Here is a 27,760-nt window from a genome sequence, read left to right as displayed (position 1 = left end):
GAGCAGTTAATTATTCAGGGGAAATGATTGTTTTTTTTGCCAGTGGGAACAGGAAGTGGGATTTGCTCAGAAATAAATACAAGCAGGGTCACTTTCTGTTACAACAGCCTGCAGAAACCACATAATAAACCGACACTGTAGCTGTTTCTTGCCTGAAAAGACCATAATGTATTGTACTAAATATAAGAAAATGAGTTTTAGAAGCTTTATGAAACACATTCTAACAAGTCTCTCATATTTAAAAACAAATACTTAAATTAAATAAGGCAAAAATATCTTTCCCTGGTATTTATCCATCAGAGCAAGATGTTCTTTCACATAGTAGACTAGTTTATATAATACTGTATCATTTCATGGATATGTCCAATGAGAAATTCTTTTATTTATGTCTATTTTATTAATTGCATTAAGTGCATAGAAATTAGACGTTGAGCTGATTGCAGGAGTTGTTCGGAAGTTCAGACTTAGCCTAGTTAGCTCATAACTGAAGTATTTACTAAGTGCATATTGACGCATCACTAATTAAAACCGGTTGCACCACACGAACGAGTTCTTATGTAGAATGTAAATGAACATAGAGGTGAGTAAATATTTAAACCTATTAACTCCCAGGTGGAACTGTTGAATTAGCGAACCGCAAAACTGTCATTTTTAGAGGTTAGGTTACAGTTTGTGATGCTACAGTCACTTCCTGTTTACATAGTTGGTTGTTTCTTATTGGACAGATGTTTCTAGCAAAAGATTTCTAAAGTTACTAAAGAGAAACATTACTAAAGTGTTTACTAGATAAGACATTTCTCAGATTTTAATGGTGCAACCCGATTTAGTGCTCGTTTGAAACTAGCTTGTAGTCACTAAAAACTTAGGAAGGACTTTGCACACAAACTTACTGATGAGACAGCAACCCAGTCTTGGTTCAGGAGGCTGCCAGTTGTAGTTTGTGTAAACATAGCATTTTACATCACCTGGCAACGCTAAGGTCAAGTGGTACTACCACCAACGACCAGAAATGAGGACAAAAGGTTTTCAGAACCCTGTTTTTTTTTGTTCTTTGTTTTTGGGGTTTTTTTTGTGATCTGACAAAGTTCAGTGGAAGACAATTTGACTGACTGTCATTTTGCCATTTGAGTTTCTAATCTCTACCTCCTCAGCTCCAGTATAAATCTGTATCAGAGATTCAGTATTGATCGGACAGGCCTATGACAGAGTAGCATTTACACATGCCAAACCTTCACCTCACTTTAAAACATATTTTCAAACTTATTCAATCAAATGAGAAATATTTCTGGACAAAGGTTGCTAATGATCAATTAATGTGATGAACTTAAATTCTAATTCAAATGAAGCAGATTGTTTTTCCTAAAAGGTCCGGAGGCCGGCAGAGTGACAGCTGGGCTCATTTGAACTGACATTCCTACAGCACTGCTGTTTTCCCAGTGACCTTGGCTGTCACAACAGTTATTTTGGCTCATTTGACAAAAAGAGCAGTCAGAGGAGATAGATGTCTGCCCACACTTTGACACATAAGCTCCTGGGTTTTTATACACGGTGACTCTTAAAATAATTGTTGGTTGAAAGAAACATTTATTCTCATGTTGGATGTGCAACTCTGCAAGTGAACTGAAGAAGCATCACACTCCCTCTCTGCAGGAGCAGACAGGCTGTGTGTGTACTGGATGGTGAGTGAGATGAAAGCCGCTGACTGCGCTAACTAAAGGCTCCCAAATGTCCAAATTATACTAATTATGAATGAATAGCTAGAATGACTGATTTGTCAGAATCATGGCAACAATTTCGTGTGATTTCTTAATGTGTCATAAAAATGTCAAGTCTCTACCACACACACATAGAGTGCAAGGTTATAATTGCCTGAAACAGCAGTCATCTGACTTTTCACTCCCACAAGGAAGTGACCCTGGCAACGAATGAGACAGCTGCTTCTAACAGCATCAGGGAGGACTCTGATTGGTTTTCAGCAACATAGAACTTAATCTGCACTGTCCTCCACCTGCTCCTGTGCGCTTATATCAGTACTAATCAATTCATACTAATATGTTAGTAATGCAATGATGTGGAGATGATTGTTAAAATGTTGCTCTCTGGCAGATGTGGTGAAGGAGGTGAGGTTGCACACATCTGTGGTTTGATGCAGCCATATTGTAGAAACATTCACGAATGCAGATTTGAATATGTAAAATATTTTTTATTATTGGCTTATTTTTTTCCCCTGTGTGTTTTCAGGCTGCAAGTCCACATGTTGAACGGTGCACTACTGGCTTTAATGTTTCCTGTAGTCAACACTAGACTGGTAAGTAACCAGGACTGTCAAAAAATCCTCAACAAAGCCTTGATCTCATTCACAGCTCGTCTCCTGCTCTCATCCTGTGAGCCCCTGCTCTGTCTGCAAGGTTTACAAGTCTTTGTTCGTTTTTCATAAATTTCATATTTTTTTCTTGTGACAGCTCAACAAGAGAGCAGCATTTATCCCATAGCTTTGATAGGTTAAAGAGTACCTCTATGTGACATTTTATCACCATCTTGTCAAAAATGTGACGTTTCAATGAATAGAGCCTGAAACTGAAGAATAAATTCCAGCAAGACCAGCAGAAGACAACATTTTGGACACAAGAAGACACTGTTTTGGATCTGCAGCTCTCGCTGACAGATGAAGACTAGATGATTTAGCGCTAATGCAGTAACTTTAAATTGAATTTGTGCAAATTAAATCAAGTTTAAGAGTTTGATCTTTGGACATCATCCAATTCTAACATGATCTCCGTGAAGATAAAATGTTCTTGCTACAGAACTGTTCTTACCAAAGTAAAGTCACAAAACTCTATTTCCCTATTAGATAAAGAACTCGTTACCTTGAACAATGAAAGTATGCCTTCACAGGTTGAGGTGCATCTATGTACATTGTCATTAGTGAGCTTGGCCTTCTAAGTAGTTTTCACAGCAGATGTTCAAGTCTGAGGACTGAACACTAATTGACTCATTTTAACTTTAACAATTGTAAATGGAATCAACTCAGGAGGCGATTTACATCAGATCCTGTTGAATCTTCCTGTAAAAACATTAAATTATGCATTAGATGAATTAAAAATGAACACACACATTTACTGAGAATAGTTTTAGCATTTTATCATTAAAAAAAAAACTGATCTCTGTACTGCTTGTGGACAAAAAATTCTGAAGTTACCATTTGAATTATGAAAAGTTATGGTTATTAACTGTAGTGAGTAATTTTACATTAAATCAGGGATGTTTTTCCTGACTTTACCTTAAATGTTTCTTCTGTGGGAGTATCTGTCTCAAGCTGCATGCGTGTCGTAAAGAACTGAAATGGTTAATTCTCTCCCCAGCTGCCGTTTGAGAAGGAGATCTACTACATCCAGCACTCCATGCTGTACCTGGTGCCTCTTTACCTTTTCAGGAAAGGAGGTAGGTGTTGATCCTCAGTAATTATAATCAGCTGTGTTGTTTCCGTTCACTGACACCCACAATGAAATACCTTTTTACTGGCCAACCGAGCAAGGTTATAATACTATGACGTCTTTATCCTTAAATCTTGACATTTGAGTTGATGTAGATCCCGGCCTCTTCTTTATTCCGCTCAACCGTGGTGGCTGTTGCTGCTCACGTCAGCTACACAGTTTATTCTACAAACCTCTGAGGACAAGAAGCCACAGTATGATCATTCTGCCTGCTGACAGCAGCAGCTCAGCTTCAACACAACAACCTGACTGTACTGTAACAAAATAATCTCAACTCAAAGCTTCACTAACACTTTTTTTTTCTCACAAAAACTAACTTCATTATAGAGATGCAGTAACTTGTTAATTAGTCTGTAATGTAGCTAGAATAAAAATCCAAACTGTAGCTTAATAAAATAAAACAAAATTAAATATAGACGGATCTGTTCAATTTAATACATTTATATTTATGTAAATGTGGTGACATCTATACACATAGAGCCCCATTGGCAGCGCTGTTCTGTCCAGTAAAAACATGAAGCTTCACTTTACAGTCAGACAAACTAATGTGGCAGCTACAGTTGTTAGATTTCATCTGTGAGACCAACATTTATCTTCCAAAAGGAATTCTATCATATATCAAAATGCTACGGAGACATTAGAACCAGCTGTAAGGTGCCAAAGAGATCACTTCATCAGATCATGTTCTTCCCGGGATGACGACGGACGTTGACTGGCCAATCATCTCAGGAGTCGGGCTGCTAGTGGCTGAGATGACCGGCCGGTCTCACCCGGCCAGTGGCTCCTCACTTCTCCGAAAACATCAGAGGAGATTTACAAAGAGGCATTATTTGGGTAAACTGACCACATTGGGAATCGAAATGGTTACTTTCTCACCTGAAAAAAATGACATATTAACAGTCCTACAGCAAAAATTACAACAGCTTAATCTCTACCATCGCTGCCGGTTGGTGCAAAATGCATTCTGGGATACTTGGCTTCAGCCGACCAATGGTGTTCATCACTCAGTCAGTGACAGACATTTACATTTATAGAGTTAGCCCTGCTGTTGTGGTCCAACCAAAAAAAAAACCTGCTCACTTAACCTTCAGATATGACCAACAGCTGCCCACGCTCTGCAGCTGCATCATTATCATGCATAATGTATTTCACCTTCTGGTATAAAGTAATCCAAAACGTCTGGACAGGGTAAAAACATGAAGGTTTGCTTCCTTTAACAAGACTGGGTCAAAACCTAGTGTATAGCTGGACCGTGTATGGTCAATGTGTGAAATTGTGGTCAATTTGTTACAGGGACAGTCAGTGATAGTGTCTATAATGTAATTTCCTGGATATTAAATGTTCATCTGCAATTTTCTGTTTTGGTTCCAGTAATATTTGCTGGTAAAGTTTACTGAAGGAGCATATCACATGACATGGTTATGCTACCTTTGAGTCAAAGAAAAAAGGTTATAAATGCAGTTGGGAAAACAAAACTTTCCACTTATATCTTGGGATGTTTTATTCAAAACGGAACTTATTTTAATTCTGATAACTATTCTAATTATCTGTTAACTCTCCCTGCTCTTTCATCTGTTCCTCTCTGCAGATGTCTCTCGTTTTTCACTCCGTATTGTGTGTTTTGGCAGTGACGGTTATTTGAGGTGTTTTAACTGTGCTCTCTCCCTCATGTCTCTATGCACCTTTTTTCTGCCTCTTTCCCAGTCCCAGGCTGTGGTGGAAATTGTAAATGAAAGTTTTGACAGCAGTTTGGTTGTAAATACAGGAGGCTTATCTCTGCCCAATTACCACCGTTACAGTCAAATCAAGTGCACCTGTAGAGCAGCCCCCCCCATGTCACATGTTTTACCCGTAAGACTCGTGTTTTAATGTTGTTCATCATTTGTGATGTGAAAACGTCAGAGAAATAAAAAACTAGCATCCTTGTATTAATTCAGTTATAAAATCCAAACGCACCGCAGAGCATCTCTCAACAACCGCGGTTATAGGGCTGGTCCACGGCTGGTTTATTTGGTAGAAGTCAGGTACATGTCGGATAAATTCTCTAGGGTGTAGAACAGTAATCAAATCCTCCCAATAGTGCCTCATTGTTCTCTAGTAACGTAACACTGGAGCCCCACAAAAGGAAATATTCATTGTTCTAGTTAAACCAACATAATCGTTGCACATTTGAAGCCTTCCCCTGGTACGACTCTCAGGAATGCCAGCAGTGAAGAAACAGGAAAAGACACTTTGACACCACATCTTGTTACTGGCTTCGCTGTGGTTGCAGAGTGTTGCATCCGTTGACTCTTCTAGTTGACTTGTTACACATCAATCAACAGGGGAGATAATAGAGATAGTATTTGGTTCTTTAGTATTTTCCCCGTCCAAAGTGAACAGATGGCCAGAGCTGGCACAGAGAATACATTTTGTGTCGTTAAGATTTCAAGGTTTTTTTTACGAGCCTTTCTTTTCACAGGTGTGTACAAACCGGAGCCTCTGGGAGACATGTGGTGGGCACTGCTCTCCACTGGCATCCTGTTCCTCTACCACTTCCTCTTCTTGCAAGTTCTGGGCCTGGTAAGATGGAGCCCTCTGCTGGGCCTGCATGATAGTTCACTATGTAAAGTACATGGTTGCAACTGTGGCTACACACTGTTATTTATGTCACTGGTTTCATTTAAAAGAGACTGAAAAGTCATTTATTTAAACATGGAGGTGTGATAATAATAATGCAATGCCACACAGTTGTGCTTCAATGAATACTACCTTTGTGAAGCTTATAATGTATATTTTTGTTAACACTCTGACAGAGACAAGTATCCATTGATCCTTATTTCGGTTTCAAATAATCAATCAATGTTAAGAGACAGTAGCAATAACCAGAAAGGTACAATGGTTTCAAATCATCCTTAAGATGGTTCCTTAGATTAATAATACACAGAATATACAGACAAATCTAAACTATCTTGACAACAAAGACTAAACTCTAGAAAACTGCATTAGCAAAGAGTAGAAAAAAGAAAACTGAAAAGAAGATCTGAAAATTGAACATTATAAGCTTCACAAAGTCAGTGTTTACAAGCAGTGTTACTGCATTGGAATGTGTTTGTCATTTTTTCCGCCCTCTGCAGATTATAAAAACGGAGAAAATCTATAAAAGTCTAAATAAGGTTTAGAGAGTCACAAACAACAGTGATAAAATGATCAGAGCTGTTGTTGTAGAGGATTAACTATAAACTCATCCTTCAATCAAGTTATTTAGTGATTTACTTTTTCAGAGTAGGAATGAATGATTATAAAAATATGTATGGTGAAGTCAACCATGCCATTTGCTGAAAGCTACTTATCAAACTGGGTACTCTTACTTATTGTGACTGGTAGCATCATGTTAAGACTTGTACTTACTCAACTTGTCTCTCTGTCTGGCTCTCTGTTCCCCTCCAGGCGACTGAGGTCAACCTGAACAACATGCTGTGCCCGGCCGTGTCTGATCCTTTTTACGGGCCTTGGTACCGGGTGTGGGCAACAGGTCACCAGACCCTGCTGACCCTCATTCACGGGAAGGTCCTCACTCTCCTCTCGCAACACACAGGCCCGGTCTGCAGATACCTGCTGGACACCCTCCGACTGCGCAGCAAGAAAGTCGACTGAATGTCCACAAAGACGCACACAGACCTGGCCTTTCAATCTTAAATGCCTGCTCTTTTCATGGAGTTTTTTTTTTGTTTGTTTTTTTTTTTAATCAACATTTTAATGCATCTTTTAAGACTCGCCATCTGTTTTACACGTGAGCATTTCAGGGTCAGTGAATCAATGTGTCATTCTTTTTAGTGTCGTCGTTGGCTTGCATAAAAACAGTACTTGCATGCACAAACATAATAGGCATTTTACGGCTGGTAGTTAGCATTGTGGAGTTAGCCAGATTTAGCCTTTTTTTTTTTGTTTGTTTTGTTCTGTTTATTGGAATACAATTTCCACGTTAAGAGAATTTGAGGGAGATGACTATTTCTCAAGTTGCCTTTTTTGTAAATGTTAAGTTCTAAGGACAGAAAATAGGAGTCACCCAAATGTCACTATTGATCTGCAGTTGTTACACTTTCAGTTCTTTATGTGATAGTTACGCTAGATCATATGTTAGTGGGTATAGCTGCCATTTTATTTGTCTCAAGTGCGTTTTGAAACAGATTGTGAATGTGAGCTATTGTTAAAATTATTGCTTGTTTATAGTCGGAAGATTTTTGACATGTATGATCACCTCTCAGTGTTGTCATGACTAAAAGTAGAAACTTATTTATGGCGTCCCTCTGTTCCCACTTTACTACACATATACAGGTTAAAAAAAAAAACAACAAACATTACTGTAAGTGGCCTCTTTTGCATTTCTGTCTCCCACCTCCAGCCCATTCAGATCATTCCAGTTGTGATAATCAGGGGACATGAGGATGTATTATTGTGCTGAGATTCAAAGTGATGAATGAGAATTTATAGAGTTACATTGGGGGTGTTATTACGACCTCTGCCAAGGAGGTTTTGTTTTTGTCTGTGTTATTTTATTGTGATATTGGACCATATTCAGTGAGGTATAAACTTCAACGGTCGTTGGGATGAATGTGATGTTTGCCGAGATGGAACAGATCTTGACAAAATATGTATCTGGGCTGGAAACATGCATCATGACACTTGAATAGATTTCTTTTTTTTTGCTTGATGCTCAAGTTAATCTTTCAAGTCACCCTGAATTCACTCCACCATTACAGCTGTAACGAGTCGCAGTCTCGGGTTTTGTATGAAAAATTCATCTGATGATCTGCATGAAGTCATTTTGGGTCATTTATTGACTGCCCATTGGAAAGAAAGTATTAACTATTAACACTGATAATTGGAATATGTCAGTCATGGTATCTATCATTTCAAGTGTGTGGGGTGTGTGTATTGTACTGTACTGTAGCATATACTGTACTTCACTGTAAAGAAGGGATAAGACAAACTTTTGTATTTCTATCGGTTTGAGTGTATGTGCTGTATTGACAATAAAAGTGATTTCAGTTGACGAAAGTCTTCATTGTTTATATTTGTTTTGTTGGTTTTGTCAGGGTCTATATTGTAACACTTATCTTGGGATTTTACATTTTGTGCAGATTAAATACTTGAATCTCTCACTTTTTGCTCACTTTTTACACTTATTTTACGTAGTTTTATAAAAGACTTAAAAATCATTGGAAGTTACTGAATAATTTGATATTGTGGGAGCTCTGTAGCACTTTCTTAGTTAGGAGTTGATTGATACCACTCTCATGTCTGTCCATTCAATATGAAACTGAAGCCAGCAATTAGCTTAGCAGCAGGGAACAGCTAGCCTGGCTCTGTCTGGAGGTAACAAAAGTCGCCTACCAGCACCTCTAAAGTTCACTAATTAACATGTTATATTGTGTTTGTTTAGTCTGAGCAAGAAATTAAAGTGTAAAAACAACAATCTGTGGTTGGACGTGGTTTATGTGCAGGACTATTTCTCGGCCAGGTGCCGTGACTTCTTTAAAGGTACTATGTGGAGTTTTTGACCAGTAGTAGCACTTTGGATTTTTACCCGTTAAATGCTGGATATTTGATCTGCAGGTGATGTTAATGCACCAACAACGACAATAAAAAAGAAGACTACAAGTTTAAGAACTGCTTTGCAAATGTTTTCTGAGAAAGAAAATGCGCTCAACACATAAGTTAGACCTCAAGGACACAGACAGTGTTTTGGTGAGAAACACTAAAGATAAACTTTGTTTACAAGAAAACTCCACAGGGAACCAAGACTCCAGGAAGTCACTCCACCCAGCTAACAAATAGTCCCACGCATAAACCCCTGTAAAACAAAGTGTTGTTTTTACACTTTGGTTTTTGTAGGGATTAAACAAACATGATATAACTTTATGGCTGCTGTGGGTGGGTTTTATTGGCTGTAGACAGAGCCAGTTAAGATGTTTCCAGTCTTTGTGCTAAGCTAAGCTAACCAGCTGCTGCTTGTAGAAACATATTTAATGGACGGATATGACAGTGGTATCAATCTCTCATCTAACTCTTGGTAAAAAAGGAAACAAATGTATTTCCCAAACTATTACTTTAATAATAAGGCGTCTCAGCACACCACAAAACTACAGTGAAGCCAGGTTCCTGCCTAACACATGACTCATGCTCTCATACCGTATATTTGGATTTATTGAGGCCAGACGGGGTGAAAAGCTTTAAGTGCAGCGTATCGACTGAAGTGAGCCGCAGACAGTTTTCACAGGCCTGTAGCTTCTGACGGTCACAGACAGTCAAGAGGAGGAGGTCGATCTAAAACCACCACAGCGACTGCAAAGAGGGCTCAAGGTGACTGCGGATTAAGTGGAAAAATATGTTGAAATCTTCTCTTCAAGTATTCCATGTAGATGAAACAATACATAAAGTCCAGCGACTTAATTGTCATTAAGAGTACTTAGTGACACTTAGTCGCTATGTGTTCCTGTTATTGTGTCCAACCCCGTTAATGACTTCTTACAAATCAGACAGTGATATATTTCAATTTGAGTACAATTAGGTGATTAGTAAATTCTATTTTCATGTTGATAACTAATTGATCATTTCAGTTCATTATTAATTTTGTCTTGGTTGAAGACTCATGATGAAGACTTAGCCCTATGTGTGTGATTTACACTTTATGTGTCTGAATGTACTGTGAGGTGTCAGTGTGTTTGCAGTTGGAGGTCAGGCAGGTCGTTCACTTATCACTATCATTTATTCAGACAGATGGAAGCCCAGCGGCAGACTCAGGAGAGAGAGTTAAGTGCTGGTTGGATTTGATCACAGGCCAGCGCTGAGTTCAAGTGTGGCTACACACACAGGCATCAGACTGAACCTCTCAATTATCTCTGAATGTTCAGACGCGAATATCATGTAACAGGCAGCAAAGTATTTTCAGATACACCTGCTCAGGTTTCTCCTCACTCAGTGCTGAGCTGTTTCGGTGGAGGAAGTGTCAGAGAAGTCGGCCAGACGTGAGGATCCTTCTGCTTACTACAGTCACAGCTTCACAGGAGCCACGAGTGCAGCTCAACATGACCAGTGTTGCTTTTGGAGACGCTGAATCACTCTGCTCAAACTCCAGTACGATAACATCTTCCATACCAACATAAAAGTTTCACTTTCAACAAAAAATTATCACCTCAAAATCTAGTTCTGGAGCTTTTGATCATAACACATGATCTTCATCAGTAGATAAAGTTTGCCCAGTTGTCATGAAGGGCAAAATAATAATGTATTGCTGCTGTCACATAAAGATTTTCAGGAACAAAGAGCTCCTTTGTTCAGTTTATGCCATAAATTTGGTTTTATAGTGTTTGTTTTTTGAATTTGGGCCGAGCTCTCAATGCCACCTTTATCAGTCACTGGAGAAAATCCTTATTTAGCCCACAAGCACAGCATGTGCCCTGCATGCTTTATCTGTGGTCCAAACATCATAAAAGTGTGTGATGCCTGAAGAAAAAGCACTGATGCATCAATGCACACTATCAGACAGTGCCTGCAGGACTGTGAGGACTTTGTCATATATAAAGAGTCGGTTCACCAAAATCTTTTTTTTTTAAATTTTCTCACTTATCTCTAGTGGCTCTAGACATGCAGATGATTTGTTTAGTGTTTGTCCAGATTATGAGACACCTGAAATGTCTGTCACAAAAGTGGGTAAGTGTAAATAAAAATAGAAATACTTCCAATGAGAACTGTTGACAGTGGGTTTGGCTTGCAGAAAAAGTAGGCAAGAGCGCTTGCAGGGGTCAAACTTTTCCACCGAACCAAACGCTGTCCTGTTCTGTCATTTGAGGCTGTGAAATATAACTGACATCCTGACCATCCAGCATTCAACTGCACTCGGACAATTTAAGAGCACATTGATCAGCACGGACCAAGTATACTTGTAGTGAACAATGCCGCAAAATGTTGACACAGAATGTGAGCATTAATCAAGAAATTAAAGGAAGAGTTCACAATTTTTCAAGTCTCTCTTAAAACAACAGTCAGGTAACCAAATGTACACTGAAAGAGGTTTTTTTTTCTCTGTGATCATTCTTCTGAGTTTACCTGTTGAATGATAGTAACAAAAACTGGATACATTTGTGGAGGGATCAAGGACTGTATGTAGATTTGTAGATTTTGTCTCCCATCACTTACATTGAAAGCACATTAGGAGGGGATCTTTAAAGAGCCAGTATGAACAGGATGAGTGATCACAGCAAGGAAAACCTCTTTCAGTGATCATTTGAGCACCTGACTGTTGTTTTAAGATGGATTTGAAAAACTTTAAGCATATGGATTTGGCGTTTTAAGTTCTCTGAATCTATATGTGACACACTCCAGACACACTGAACATACTGAATGTTTCAAATGTTGCAATGGCAAATTTATTTTAATTTAATAAATTGCATACTTGAAAATAAATGCTGTATCTGTGGATGTGTGTGCTGAAAGAAAATAGAATGACACATTTTCTCTTTTCAGTTGATTTTGTATTTTTTATTGAATAAATGATTTAAAAGGTAATAACAATGTTTAAAACTACATTATCTTCACAGCCATTGCTTACATACTCAGATAACCCATCTATATATATTCTTTCAATCCCCCCCACCCCTCCCCCCACTTTTCTTTTGCAATTTTTTTTCTAATTTCTTTTTTCCTTTTTTTTTGTATTTGTTTGTTTGCTTTTTTTTTCTTTTGGAGTCATACTATCATAATAAATGCCCATTTCAAGTCTCGTCACACTAACAGCAATTCAATAGGAAAGGAGGAAGGGTCTAGCTCTATAGGGGATGGATTTGAAGTTCCCAGTTCATATTTTTCCATCAACATTTTTCAAGTTACTAAAGCAGAGAAAGAAAGTTCCAAAAATCGAACGGAAAAGAAATAAAAGTTGGTATGAGGAGTTACACCAGGCAACCCTCCCAGCCCATCAGGCCACTGCAACAGAAAAAATTCATTTTGTACAGTGACACGTCTTAGAAGTCAGTGTCTCAAAAATTCAGAACATAGAAAACCACTAAAATAATTTTGAAACTAGATCCAAAATATTCTTTTGAAAAGAATTTATTTTGATGTACAAAAACAGTCATTTTCTTTTTTTATTTGCTTTTATAGTTTTTTTTTATAATAAAAAAAGTTTCAAACACAAGTTTATTGTAGTTCTTATTTCATTTGTCATTATCATTATTATTATTGATTCATTTATTCTTTTTTTTTTTTATTCATCTATCAGTGCGATTGTATACCAGTGCAGCTACTGGGTCCAGAGTAAAGAAAACAGGCTTTTTCATCTTTAATGGCATAAAAAATAAGGAAAAATCCATCTTTTATACAAAGTATAACTGCTGGTCTTTAGGGAAAAAAACATTTATAAACCCATAAAGCTAGGAGGCACACCATGGGATTTTCATTTTTGTAAATTATAGCAATAATACTAATACTAATAATAATAATAATAATAAACAAAACAAGTAACAACAATTTGCAACCATTTTAAACCATCCTTGATGCCATGAACGGCTTCAGAGACAGACTCTCAATGAAAATTCATTGAAAAATTGGGTTGCTTAATAAGTCAAGACAGTTGAGAAATCGCACACACAAAAAAAAAAGACATAAAGAACATTTTGTCAATTGCAGGGGTGTTTTTTGGAAGGACAGGAAGCCAGGCCTGAAGAGCAGCATTTGGGCATGGCCGCTGGCATCTTTGGTTCAGTCGAACATACGAAGGTAACATGAGCTTGAGCATTCCACCACGTATGAGAATGACCACACAAGGAATGCTGAGGCTGAACTCTAACCCTGGTATGGAACCAAAACACACGATCTGCTACAACAAACTACACATGTCGTTCCATAATATCCCATGAGGTATCAATGCTTTTAAACAGTTCATCAGTACAGAAACAGAACTATCGTCTGCGTGTTCTACGTAAAACATTAACTCCCAGTATAGGAGATGCTCATCTTCGACTTAGGACCTTTCTACTGGTCAACAAATCAAACCATGCCTTTTCAGAGGTCAAACGGATTCAGCAGCTAGAGGAAAACGGAGGATGTGCTCTGAAGAAAAAAAAAAAAAAAAGCAACATCCGACCTTCCGGGAGAGGCAACGATCACTACTACTGCCACTACCTACCGAACGACGCACACATCACACCTTGACAAACTAGGCCATGAGGTTGGGCCACAGTGTGGGGGAGTAATCGAGGGAAGGAGGTTAACGTGTGACTTCTTGTCCTTTCAAACCTGCAGGGGTGTTGACTTGCACTGGTAGGAAAAACAAAAAAAACACCTGTTGAACAGATCTGCATATATCAAGGATAGTAAAGGTAACACATGTAGGATTTTCTCTTAACATATCACCGTTAAATTGCAGTAACGACCACTGACAGTACATTCCATAGCCCCTATGACGTGTTTGCTGCTGGGACTTGTCCTTCTTCATTATATGTGAAAGTATCTGTTTTTCCCATAGGGAACTGATCCCAAAAAAATCACCCACACTGGACATTATGAGAGCTGGGGCTACTATGTATCGGTGACAGTCACATCCATCAATATTAAAAATGTGCCGTCATGACCAATTTCACAGCAATACAATAAAAAGAGAAAATCTTACATGTAGCATCTTTAAGTATGATATGATCGATGAGTCCGCATGACCAGTCACGAGATGTGACCACCCCAATATGAGGTCCGATAGCACCATATTTGTCTTTTAAATCTCTTAACGGTTAATAAGAGTGTCTAAGCCATAGATCAAGCATATCATGGATAAAACCATAGGTCTCATACTCATACATACATGCAACAAAATACATTGCATGTGTATACAAAGACATATATGTAAAAGAGCATGGTCAATTTGGTTTTGCAGCAGAGAAATTCAGGTTGTGCTGTATTAAATGGACCAGGAGATGAAGGCCTGACTGCTCCTCTTTGAAACGTCATGAAGTGTGTAGTGTATTTTTCTAGAGGCGTGAAACTGTCTCCCCGTGGTTTAAACGACGCCACAGTGCGCCAAATTATTTTAAAGAGAATGTGTTTATGAAGAGGCTTAAAAAAAAAAAAAAAAAAGCAAATATTGAGGAGCAGCAGCTGGGTAAGACGTGAGCAAAAACAGGAGACTGCAGGCATACAGGAGCCCCCATATGTCTAAGAAAGTATTAGCAATAGCATTCAAGTGAGGAAGACACCATCTGGGGTCCTCTCCTACCCTGTGGTGTGAAGATGGAAGTGGGAACAGAGCAAACCACGGGACAGAGGAGCACTCAGGAGCAACATCTACTGGTCCATTACTTATTAAATCATTCATTTAAGGCAACACAACTTAAATCTGGGTCATTTCGGGTTACTGTGGATGGAGTGCCAAAAGCCCTTGACATTTTGCATAAAGAAAAATAACCTGTCAGTTAGTAAAGGCTGTTACAAAGAAAGTTGTTGGTCAAGTAACCTCTCAAAAATTCCAGTTAGCAAAACCGAACCCAAAACAAGCGGATCACGTGATGATCCTCAACAGTTCAAAACATTCCGGAGAGTATATCCGACTAACCTAGTGTGTGTGTGGATGTGACTCACAACAAGTAATATTTGGATGGGAAATGGCTTCTTAAGTCCTTACAAAGCTCTGGCTTTTTTTATTTTTTTTTTATTTGTAGACCTCAACTGCAAGCCGCCCCCGGCCCCCCGTGCGGAGATTCCGCTCAGACTAATTCGTCCCTGTCTGCTCTAACTTACTGCCAAACAGCTGACAAAACAGACCACATATCAAAACATTTCCTGCGCCGGGGACACGCAGATCAAACGGGATCTCACTGAACAGCAGAGTGTTAGAGGGGGACGGCTTCGACAGCTAAATCCACGAGCTGCATTACTGCAACTCAAGTTTCAGAATCTAAAAAGCACAATGACATGCAGTTCTAAATGACACAAACATGTTGATTACATCACTTCCTTTGTGCGTCAAGTGGCGTGTCTTCATTCAAAATGACTATTTTTAATACATCATACTTTGTGGACAAGTGACAATGGTTAGCTATAATCCGAAAGGGCAAGACAATGATTCCACAAAGACGCAGGCAATATACACCAGACATCAGACAGATGGCTGAAACCGCCGGGTTCGACGAGTATTCAGTGATGCAGCCTTCGCCTGAGGCTGGCTGGTCTAAGTTTGCATTCAGAGGTTGAACACCCCAACATGTTAAGTGGCACCAAATGCAAACACTTCAAGCCAAACAACTGACCACTCTTACAAAGTGTGGAATAAAAAGAGAATATGGCTTTAAGTAGTTATAGCATGTCCCTGTCGAGTGACTCCCTGCCAGTAAACTCAGAAACCAACACACATTTGAAAGCATGCACTTGTTTTTTTTCTAGGGACCTGTAGTTACGGCTGCTCCCCTTCTCCAATACGGGGAGCTCAGACCCACTTTACAAACATAATCAACAAATCACCTGCACAGATGTGATTATCCTCAGACAAAATGGCTTCCTCCGCAGTTACCGTATATTTGAAAAAAGTTTAACCAAAAAAAAAAAAAAAAAGGGAAGGAAGAGGGAACGCCGCTGTGAGCTCTAGCCAAACAAACGCAGTTCAGGGTTAACAGGTTCAACCACAAACACTACAGATACTCGGGGGGGGGGGGGGTTTCTAAAATATCTCAGTGGGGAATCTTTAGGTTAAATCCAATTTCTAATAGACTTTACTGGTTTTCATCTTGTGGCAGACCAATGTCTATATCCACACACAGAAATACACACACACACACACACACACACACACACGATTGTGAGCTCAAACAATAAACAAAACCAGCGAAATGCTGGTCAAAGAGCATCGCAATCCTACAATCTATACTTTGGAGTATACAGATCCCAGTATATATAGTTCCTACTACAACACTACAGTTTACAAGGCTAAAACAACCTCAACAGTCAACCTTTTTTTTTTTTGAGAGGAATCAGAATAGAGACGACACAGCCTTTGAGAACTGCAGTTGCCTTGCTACATGGTATACATAATGTCTGGATAGTAAGATAAAGAAAAAGAGGAAAAAAAAAAAATTAATTTTCTTAGTAAATGTAAAATTGTAGCAAAGCCTAAACAATATAAGCGCAAGACTAATCCACTGTAAGAGACTTCCTTCCATCCACAGAATCAAACACCTGATTAGGTTTGCTGAAAAGATTAATAAAATCTAGTATTTGTTAAATTTTCAAAAATATGAATGAAGGGGGTTATAGATATAGGTATACATATGCTGCAAAAACTTAACCACAGGCAAAGAAAACGAAAAATGTGGATTTCTTCCCATAATCAAATGATGCTTCGTTGCCACCCGTTGCCATGTCAACGTCTGGGAGACGGCCAGCATGGCAACGGAAACTATCATCATAAAATGGTACAGTAGTAGAAATAGCTAGACCAGGAGGGGGCAGGCTCTCCTGGGAAAAGGTCCGCGGAGAGGTCCAATGATTGGTCATGCGGCTCGCTGTCAGGAATAATGGTTGTAGGGTGGTAGAGGGTGCCCAATGCCATTCTGGTAGTGATGGTGCTGGCGGTGGGCAATGTACTCTGCATAACCCATTGTCATCTTCTCGCTACGGTACCTGGAAATGAGAACAGACGTGTTGGTGAAGGCTAGCTGACCCCTCGTGTCCTGTTGGGAAAGCTATTATCAGCCACAGTCTGCACACACTGTGACCCTGTACAGTTTAAGTTAGTTTAACACAGATGAGTCAATACTAGACTTTGGAAGCTTCAGTCAGAACAACAAACATTCTTAAGGATTTTTTTCTTAAAGGGGAAGTATCATCAGCACATTTCCAGGTCTGTATTTACATTGTGGGACTCTTACTAGAATATGTTTGATTTACAGTTCAAAAAACTCATTTATCTTAACCCCGCCCCTCTCCTGATGAGTCCACTCTGTTCTGATTGGTTTGTGTCTAGAAGCTGCCCCCTACAAACAATAGTAGTAGGATTCCGCCTCTTTTTCTCGTTCTTTATTCAAAATGTCATCTCCTCATATACACCCGTACATGTTCAAGCCTGAATCTGATCTGAAATATCCAAGTGGAAAATGTGAACAACCTATTAAAACAACCTCAGCAACGAAGACTACTGTGAGCGACCAATCTGACGTCAGTTTGATGGGAAAGTAGAGGTAACTTTGCAAATGAAGCATTCAGAGCAGGCTGAAGCCTGAGCTTTTGACTTGCAGGGAGCATTTTTACATATGTTTACCTCGAGTTTTGGAACTCTGATCATGTTTAACATGGATAACAGTATATAAATGACAGAAAATCACAAGAAGCGTAATGTGTCCCCTTTAACCAAATTGACTGATAATAGATAAACTGATAATGGAGGTGACGTTTTGTAAAGCTCTATTGTGATTAGGTCAAATTTTCTCTTACACTTTATGTACATGGACGTAAATGACAGTATGTGGCACACAGAGAGAAAATCAGCGATATATTACTGTTTCAGCATGTCTGGAGAACTATACAGTGTCATCTTACCTGGTTAACTTAATGGTCTTCCTGAAGTCATTTGTGATGGGAGCTTTGTAACCTCCCTTTCGTAATAAGGAATCTATGGTTTGAATGTGGTCCCAACCTAGATAAAAAAGGGAGTTAGAAACATACACAGTCTGCTTATTTGAATAAAAAGTAGATGAGGTTAGCTTGTTAGAAGCACAGAAAGATCTCACCTTGCTCCTTTGCAACCTCTGGTAGGTAGGTGGCGGTGCGCTTTGATCCTTTTTCATTGAAAAACTCTATCCTAATACCGTGAACACCCACCTAGGATTCAAGAGAGGAATGAAAAAGAGATCATGTATATATAACTACATAAATCTCTCCATCCAACAAAGTTAGCTGAAAAAACATTTTCTTGTGTTACATAAGGTTAAACCGACAAATAATTATACCACATTCTTAGTCCATCTATGCTTTCAGGTGCCATACCAGAAAAAAAAAACAACTCAAAAAATGTGGAAGAGCTGCTGTGTGTCAACAGGAGAAAGAGTGAGACACCTCTGAGTGAACTTTTAAGATGCTGTGAGGCACCAAAAATTCTAAATGGAAAGGATATTATTACCTCCCAGTCAAGGTAATCACCGACGTCTTCAAAGTTGGTGAGAAGAGACACTGAGCAGAAGAGGCGAGGCAGCTCATCCCTTGTCATGGGGGGGAAGCGGCTGTCTTTAAGGGCACTGCAGACATACAAGCACAAAGAAGACACATTAAAAAGTGGTGATTCGGGAAAAAAAAAGTTATCACAGTCGAGTTTTTAAAAAGGTGCCATAGTTTGATTTCTATGTGGAGGATTTGAAAATGTCTGACTTTGGCAATAAACACTGTGGTGTGGTTGCAACATGAGCGTGGCTGCTCACAGCAGCTCAGTGCTGTTTTTGACACGTGTGTCTGTACACAATACCAGTAATGCCACATGAGGAGGAGCTGTGTGTGTTTACATGCATTTGACAAGTCAGCTGCCCTCAGGTCAAGAACTGCTGGAGGGATAAATTCCACACCAGGTGTCTACAGAGGACCTGTTTACATGAAGAGACCAACTCAGACTTGAGTCTGAAAATTAATAGTGCAAATGTAACTACCAACAGTACAGAAGTACCAAATAAAGATTTAGTTACAGCTCTCTTCACACACACACACACAAACACGCCCATTTGTGCCGCCTCTCTTTTGTTAGACCAGTCATGTCATAGCTTACATGACATTTAGTAGTCAGTAATTACTATAGTAAATTTTTAATTCCCAACTGAAACACCAGTCCACCAAAGCCAAGTAGTGCCCAACCTGCCTTGGGAAGGAGGTCAAGGAGACCAGCAGGTGACACATGCTTGACCCAATTAGATCAACCACCAGCATGGGTTTAACTTATGTCACTGTCTGTTGGTCTGCTAAGAGAATAAAACCGTCCAATAAAACTACACAACAACTCTTTATTATCACAGCCTTACATTTTTTAAATTAAACATCTTTACAATAATCAAACACATTACAGATATGGCACATATGGTTATCAATACATTTCATTTATGTCAGTGCCTATCCTTTTGATTCAATAGTCAGGTTGTGAAGAAGGAGAACGATTTTAGCAGCTTTCTACATCAACTCTATTGTTAAAAACAAATTGTGTTGCTATGTTTGCACATAAGTGCTGTTTGACTCTTAAACAAAATTGCTTGCACATGTACATCTTAACAACATCATAAACTTTTAAAGGCATCCTGTCTTTTCTTTTTTTTTATATATAATGGATATCAAAAACTAACTTAAGGAGATTAGTAACTCTTCTTTGAATATTTTTTTGAACTCCTAGGACCTGGGATGATAGAGAAACATGCTCCGCTCACCGTTACAGCAAGCTACACAAATGACACAGAGAACAAAAATAAATCAGAAATATAAATGAAGTTTTTTTTTTGCAGTCATGCACAGTTCTACTATGAGTGCTGTGGGCAAGTTACTATTACTGTTAAGACAAAGTTGCCCGTTAAGGTTCTTGATTTCAATATGCTGCGTCACTGCTCTGTCACAGCACTTGTCTAAAGCTTTGATATATAGAAAAATAACTCGGTGTTGTTGCTCACCTGGTAAGGGTGTACTCCCTGAGTCCTGAGTGCAGATTCATGGCAGAAAATGTACCTATACAACCCCTCAACCGCTTGTCTCTGCCTATTTTCCATGTGACAAACAGCGGGCTGAAAAGCAAGAAAGAACAAGAGACCAGGTTAAAGCAGATCAACTTTAATTATGCGCACAGCAGATGTTTAATGCAGGTGATGAATAATACTGTTGAAATACTTTGTCTTCAGATTATTATATCAAGCACAGAGGCATAAATGTCAGGCAGCAGCACACATAACACCCCGCTGATTCGGATTTAGTATGTTCAGTTCTTATCACATTAGGTAAAAGTGGCACTAATGTCTTTCACAGCATGATGGATCAGCTTCCATCAAAGACTGCAGATTTTTGTTCATAGAGTTGTGTTATCTGTCCACTTATGACTGGATAAGCAGTTTTTTTAAAAACAACAACTTTCTACCCTTCATGGAGTTAAAAAGGAGTTTCCAACTTTGTGCTTTTTAAATGGTGAAACAGAAAATTAGCCTGTAAATAAGCCTCGGGACAAGCAAACCGATCACATGAAGATACTTAAATGGTCAAATACAAAGATTCATCACATGTCCGTGTAATCGTTATTTGAGCTGCAGCGATTAATCGATTAGTTGCTGACTGTTTTTATGATTGATTTGTCATTGAGAAATTTGTATTTTTTCCCCCTAAAAATTTTCTGATTTCAGCTTCTAAAGTGTCAATATTTTCTGGTTTCTTTTTATATCTATAGTATCTTTGGGTTGTGGAGTGTTGGTGGAGACAAAACTAGACATTTTAGGACGTCACCTTGGGCTTTGGGAAACAATGACCGAAAGTTTCACTATTTTCTGATATTTTATGGACCAAACAACCAATTGATTAATCGTGATAGTAATCAACAGATCAATCGATTATGAAAATAACTGTTAGTTGCAGCCCTAATCATTATCCATAAGCAAAATGTGTGAATTGCTTTTCTCAACAATGGACAACCCAGTTCAATACTATATTACGAGACTGTTTCTGATCATTGCGGAATATATGATGTTATATTTAACAGTTTGAATGCCTCTTTCTGCCACAACATGACTTTGTTGGTAGGCATCATGGTGGAACAGATCCAAATTCAAGTTTTTTGTCACGTACACATAAATTGCACAGATACGCTTCAATTTTAATGAATACAGCTGTCTACATCGGTCACATCATGGCTCATAGTTCAATCAAGCTTTACATGCATTACTGTGACCAAAAGTGTATTTTTATGCTTCCAACTTTTGGAAGTCATTGATTATTGTGTACATATTGTGTACATTATGTGGGTCTGTTTTCCATAATAGATCATGATTACCATCAAACACGTTGGAGCCTTTTACATCAACACTTTGACTATATCCAACCCATGATATGCATTTGAATTTAATTTTACACTTTAATCTGTCACATGACAGTAGCAAAATACACATTTTAAGACAAAATACAGTATTTTTTAGACTCTTTAGAAGTATTTAAATGGGATCCTTGTCAATAAGTCACTCCAAAGTTTCTTCAACCATTTTAGGTCGATAACCTGAATTAGTCAACCGTGGTTTCACAGCGTCTTGATGTAAGTAAAGCGGTCGCAAAGTCACACGCTATCACATTACAACGCGTGTTTAAAGGTGGAGTCAATATGTTTCAGCGGAGGGCGCAGGAGTGCGGTTACAGACAGAAAATATACATTTATTTTTTCTTATGGTAAAAGTGGTCACAACACAAAAAACTCACGCTCAATGAATGTTTCAAAATGTTTAAAACAGTGGTTGGTACGTCTATTTATCACTGTCACAACGCATTTTTGGTTAAATTTAGCTATTCAGGCTGCTAAGTACTTGGCAAGAACCACCTTTTCTTTGTTGGTTGATGCTAAACTCAGTTGTTAGTTTCCTTTCATTCGACAGTACACTTACCCCTGTCAGACAAAAGCTGCTGAAAAACGACTATTCTGAAAGGTTGTCTGACCGTGATATCAGAGACTTTTAATACATCTAACGTTACCATTAAGTTAATGACTACAAGCTCATTAGTCCTGCCGTTACTAAGCTAACGTAGCTTTAAGCTAACAAAGCTAAGCCTAGTGTGTGGCAAGCCAGAGTTCATTGAGGGTAACTTAAAAGATTAAGAACACTAACGTCAACTTTTGATGTTTTATATTTTAGTGGTTTAAATTGTCTATCCTCGCTCGTAAAAGTGGCACTCTTAAACCGAAAAAATACCGATGTTATCCTGCTCGTTCCAGCCTCTTTCTTTTAACGCTAAATGTTAGCGGCTAGTAGCAAACAGGCTTAGCTAACGTTAGCCAGTGTTAACAAACAGTATCGTATCGTATTAAATGTATTTTTCGCCGAGTATCGACGGGAATTTTAAAATTTAAAGAGTACATCATTCAGCGGTAGGTGACATAACTTTATGACACCGCGTCAAACCATTCATTTGTAATGTTTAATGTAAGGCTAGTTTTAACCGCAGGCCAGTGCAGACAAGGCCCGGATTCCAACTTCGCCAAATTTAAGCTTTTCCTGTTGAAATTATTATGAGTGAAATGTTGTTTCAGTGTGACAGTTAGTGTTCTCAACGCTGAAGCACAATCTAGAGGCAAAGCCCATCGAGTGTGCCGCAACAGACATCATTAGTTGAGAGAGCACAGCTTTGTGCTTTGACGTGCAGCAGGACAACAAAAGACAGAAATACTCACTAGGGATCGTTTGTAAACCTGGGTGTTCTCGGAGGTTGGTATCCGTACAGATGGCAATAAAGCACGTCGAAACAGAAGCAGCACATCTCCGCGGAGACGACCATTTTTCTGCCCCCACTTCCCGAGCCAGGTCCCGGGCTGAGATTCGGGGAGAGGCCGGATGAAGTGTAACCGGCCGGGGCTGGGGACAGAGCGTTTGTGCCGCCGCCGCTGCCGCCACTACTGCTGCCGCCGCCGCTAACGTTACCTCCGGGTCCCCCCAGGCCGTTGGCTCTGCTCGCGTTCGCCGCCGCTGCTGCCGCTGCAACAGTCGCGGAGGAGCCAATCCCCAACTCCGATCCACAATGTCCGGTTCCTGCCACCCCGCTTCCCGCCCCCACCCCGCCGGGACCCCCCGACCCGGGCGATCCCGACAGTTTCTGCTTCTTCACCCCGCAGCACCCGGCCGCCATCTTGGAACAATCTGCACCGACACACCGCTTCCGACCCATAACCGTCACCGCGGGAAGGGTGGGGGGGAACGCCGACCAGACGTAGAAATCCCACTGCGTTGATGCGTATGACGGACAATACTCCACTTTCACTCTTTTATTTTTTTGTCGGACGACGAAATAACCGATGTGGTGAGAAGACTGCAATGTCACCCTAGCGTTGCCTTTAAAAATGCGTGACTTCGCTACGCAAAATCCATAGCTTGACAAGCGTTTTTTCCTTGAGTAGTCAGCCAGTCCAGCTTTGGACAACGGTGTTCCCAGTGGATCACCGATAACGTCAAGTCCCAGTCAAATATTCACCCCTTCCCTAACACGACACCATCCGAGGCGATCTCAATGAGTTCCCCACTCAAACATACAAGTTCAGGGAGTGCACAGTCCGAGCAGGCCGCAGATGACAGTATCCAGGCGGTCCAGATGTGAAGCCGACAGCCAGTGCGCTGTAGCCCCGCAGCACACCTCTCCAAGTGGAAGCCGGGAGCTGGAGTACGCAGGACCCATAAGCTTCAGCACAAATTGCGCACAATGCCTTGGACAACGTAGCGTCTCATTGCACCAGCTTGTTTGCCACTGCCTCACGGACTTCTAATTACAGAACAGGCCCAGTATGTTGGAAGTCCAGACGCTGGGGTAACGCAGAGTAAAATGGCATCTGACAATGCGGGGCTGGCATGGCACAATGAAACGCGTCAGCGCCGAGCAAGTCATTTCAGTAACGTTAGCCCACAGTTTGCACCTGCATGATGTCTGCTCTTGGACCTGGTTGATATAAAAATCTCAATAACACCCCCGCGTCAAATGTAGAGCTGAAAGTTTTCAGCGTAGGTTTGTTTGGAGGTTGTCATCCGTTTATGGGGATACATATAGAAGAGCATTCTAGTCCGTGAGCCGTGAGAAATCCTCCGGGTTTGGCCGCCCTCGCTCCGCACCCGTCTCTCAGCTGCTACCATTCAGTGCTGTTCGGGTAAAAGCCCTGTGATCAGTCCGTGGGCACGCAGGCATCGGTGTCGTCGGCACGCCGGAACCGGATTCAGGAAAATGTATTGCGCCCACTTGCTACACATTATGCGTAACTTCTGGGGTATCAAATGTGCAATTCAGAAGAAATATACGGTGCTCTGAAAGCGTGCGCGCTCATGACGTTTATGCGCGCGTTAGCGTGCGTGCATGAAAAAGTATCCCTGTCTATTAGATGACCAGACTATTGTTTTTCTCTGCGCTTTTTATAAATTTCCCACTTAATTGTAAATAGATGCTGAATTGATTTGTCTGTATTTCACTGAATGATGTGTCCTTGAAAAGCTGACTATAAGCACTCTCTCTCTAAATAGTCTCTGAATAAGTAATGTGTCATTTTGTTTTCACTCTGAATGGACAATATGTCATTTTATACACATCATATCGCTTGTTTTCAGGGCTGCTATTAGAGATATAGGCCTCATGGTCACAGCTCATCTGACCCTAAAACAACAGATACTGTAATCTGCAGCAAATGTCGCCTGTCCAGCTCCCGTGCCTCTTAGTCAGAAATGATTTAAGAGAGCGATGAGCATTGTTTAAATGTCAGTGATACACATGTTAGGATCAGCTGATGATGATCGTGTCCTGACTCATGATGCTGGGCAGAGAAAATGAAAACACTGTATGCCTGATTTAGTGTAATGTTGCCGGGGTGGGTTTCATGGGTGCAGGAGATCTTGATTTTTAGATGTTAAACCTGCAGCTCATGGTGCTGGGTTTAGGGTGCACATTTATCATCTAAACATCTAGATATTTAAATCATTAAATTTATTCAAGTTTTCCTCCCCTCCCATGCATTCATAATACTGAGGCCCATATGAAATCAGACTCACACACTCAGATCTAAATTTGGCTGACTGCTGAAGTCAGTCTGGAAGCATTTTCCTCCTGTAATACATATTCAAGGCTCACAAGACTTTGACAGTTGTTTTTCCCATACACATTTTTCAATTGAATTTATGGGGATTTCTTTTAGATTTGTGGTCCAAAACTTAGGCAAAGCTGCATACTTTGTAAAAAGAAAAAATGAGAGGCCAAAACAGTTCATAGTGTACAAACGATCATCAGACTTTAAACTTATCTGATTCAAGTACCTCAGAGGACGGTGCTTCCTCGAAGTCTCTCTGTTGCCCAACATTTAAAGTCTGGCTGGCAGTAGAGAACAGGGTGATTATGATAAAGTTGAGCCTAATATCCTCAATGCTATTTGCTTTATGTGTGGTGTTGATTCTCATAACAGGACCAGTGCCAATGAAAGTGATGTAAATGTCTGCAGTACCGCAGTGCCAAAAAAAGAAAAAGTGCTTTTATTAAACGTTACTATGCATTCAGTGCCCACCAGCATTGTCTTTACCCCCATTTACTCTCAAGTGCAGACACATTTGAGTTCATTATCTGGGTCAGAGTGGTAAGCAGTAACCCATAGACACCCCTCTCTTAAAGTGCCTCATGCCTTACACAGCATGCAGCCTCAAGCCTGGTTTAAAATTTACAACTAATTATTGTAGGCCCTTGAAGATACTGCATAGTGGCTATCCAAGCATTCGCCTGGTAACAGCCCCCTTGGGCAGACTCAAGTACATTTTAGGATAAACAACATTAGTTAAAGCAAAGGTTTGTCGTAGCCTTAAATCATCATCCTACTGCATTAATCACTTGGACAGTCCACTACTCTATTTTCTGTAGAACTTTGTTGGGAAATTAATCTGGAAGGCACGGAAATTGATACGGTAACTGATCGGCTGACACGCTTTTATTTGTTTTAGACTAATTATGCTTTTGATTGCATTGTATTAAAAAGACAAACAGACAACAAAGCCCTTGAAAATGATTGCACCACTTCTTCCCAGATTACATCCATCACCTGTACTGTATGAATAGTAATATGAATGTAAAAGCTGTAGCAGCAGGGTCAACACTCATATGGTTTTCATTATCTGAGAAGGTTGTTCTGAGATTATTTAAATGGATGTTGTGGTACTGTGCAGACTAAAATAGTGACAATAAAATGTTGTAATATGATATCTGGAACTGTCAAACCATACATGTAATTCTACTTTAAAATATGAGTGAACTGAATAATATGGAACATGTCCTCACTGGTGGTGACATTACAATAAGATATACAATATTGTGGCTTTATCGTCACATTCAGCATCTGAAATTTGCTGTGTCACAGTCGCTCTATTTAAAACTCAGCAGTCAAATAAATAGCGCTGTTAAGTTATGGAGTCTATAGATTAATCAGCTCTTATATGGAATTTGAGCAAAGTGCGAACTTTTCAATAACGAATATCTGTACCTGAATACTCAAATTCAACTGATATACAGTAGATTACAGTTCTTTTGATCAGACGTTAATTTTCACAGATAAAGGCGAAACTCCATTATAGATCGTTTAGCTTAGCAGAGCATGAAGCTGGTATGTACACACAGCTTAGTGCAGCCGAGCGGACTGTATTCTTGACAAAACCCCATTCATGCAACCATTGGATTTTAGGTATGGGTGATGTCATTGCAATGCAGTCCCCCCCATCCAGATTATCTTTTGAAACTACAACAGGAAAGGGGCGAGCAGGCTGAATTTCCTCCCTTTCCAGCAACTGTATAAGAATGTGCACTGCTGTTCAAGGTCTGGGTGGGTTTAAGTAAGCCAAATGGGCTGGGCTGAGAGCGTTTATTGTTCCTTCTGTAATCTTCCTATTCAAGAAAAAGTCTGACGTGTAATCATTATTTAGTGGATATACGTATATGGAGAGAATTGACTGGTTTGTTCCATTCATTCACTGTCTGTTCTATTCTTGGGAGCAGGGACAATCTGGTATGTTGTTATTAAGCCTTGTGGTGGAATTTCCCGCAGCGGCAGGACTCCACTGGCCTCTGAGACAACGTGTGCAGTAGCTGACTGACAGAAAGTGAGACACAATGAAAATTCAAATAGACAGAAAGTTTGGTAAAACCTTACAGGCACTTCAAAAAGTCAGAAAATACAAAATAACACTATGATTGAACTGAATGTGGGGTCAACCACATACTTCTTGGTTGAGAAGGAGTAGAACATTCATGATATTTTTACTTCTCGCAAGCACAAAATGGCCATAGATATCAGTAGGGGTCTGGTAAATCCACACTAATGACTATTACTTCTCTCTTCTCCTGCTGGGATTCATAGATTTCAAAACATCACTTTTCAAATAATATTGAATTTTTGCACAAAATCTCTCCACCCACTGGAATTGCAAGACCCCCCCCTGCCTTGTCACAGTTTCAATGTATATCGTTAATTATTGTGTATAATATATAATTATTGTGTATTGTTGTGTATGACGTGTGTTGTCTTATATGCCAGTGCC

General features: G+C 39.8%; 2 protein-coding genes across 3 annotated transcripts in view; one reads left to right on the top strand and one right to left on the bottom strand.

Annotated features, from left to right (window-relative positions):
• LOC122996045 (transmembrane protein 164) overlaps positions 1-8,529 on the top strand; it is a 28,807-nt gene extending 20,278 nt beyond the window's left edge. For both annotated transcript variants that reach the window (XM_044371570.1, XM_044371569.1), the window contains 4 exons: positions 2,242-2,308; positions 3,363-3,441; positions 5,956-6,056; positions 6,924-8,529. In XM_044371570.1, coding sequence (XP_044227505.1) covers positions 2,242-2,308; positions 3,363-3,441; positions 5,956-6,056; positions 6,924-7,130 — 454 coding nt within the window. In that variant the 3' untranslated portion in view covers positions 7,131-8,529. The remainder of the gene's footprint in view (positions 1-2,241; positions 2,309-3,362; positions 3,442-5,955; positions 6,057-6,923) is intronic.
• A 4,248-nt stretch (positions 8,530-12,777) lies between these two features.
• Positions 12,778-27,631, bottom strand: ammecr1 (AMMECR nuclear protein 1). Its single transcript, XM_044369786.1, has 6 exons — positions 22,894-27,631; positions 20,150-20,260; positions 18,634-18,748; positions 18,245-18,335; positions 18,054-18,150; positions 12,778-17,138 (listed from the first exon to the last, which is right to left on the bottom strand). The coding sequence occupies exons 1-6, from the start codon at positions 23,382-23,384 to the stop codon at positions 17,024-17,026; spliced, it is 1,020 nt and encodes a 339-aa protein (XP_044225721.1). The 5' UTR covers positions 23,385-27,631; the 3' UTR covers positions 12,778-17,023.
• Positions 27,632-27,760: the final 129 nt, after the last annotated feature.

The sequence above is a fragment of the Thunnus albacares genome, chromosome 13, assembly GCF_914725855.1.
Source record: "Thunnus albacares chromosome 13, fThuAlb1.1, whole genome shotgun sequence".
In the NCBI taxonomy this organism is placed as follows: domain Eukaryota; kingdom Metazoa; phylum Chordata; class Actinopteri; order Scombriformes; family Scombridae; genus Thunnus; species Thunnus albacares.
The sequence above is the reverse complement of the archived record's forward strand: the minus strand, read 5'-3'. Positions and strand labels throughout refer to the sequence as shown.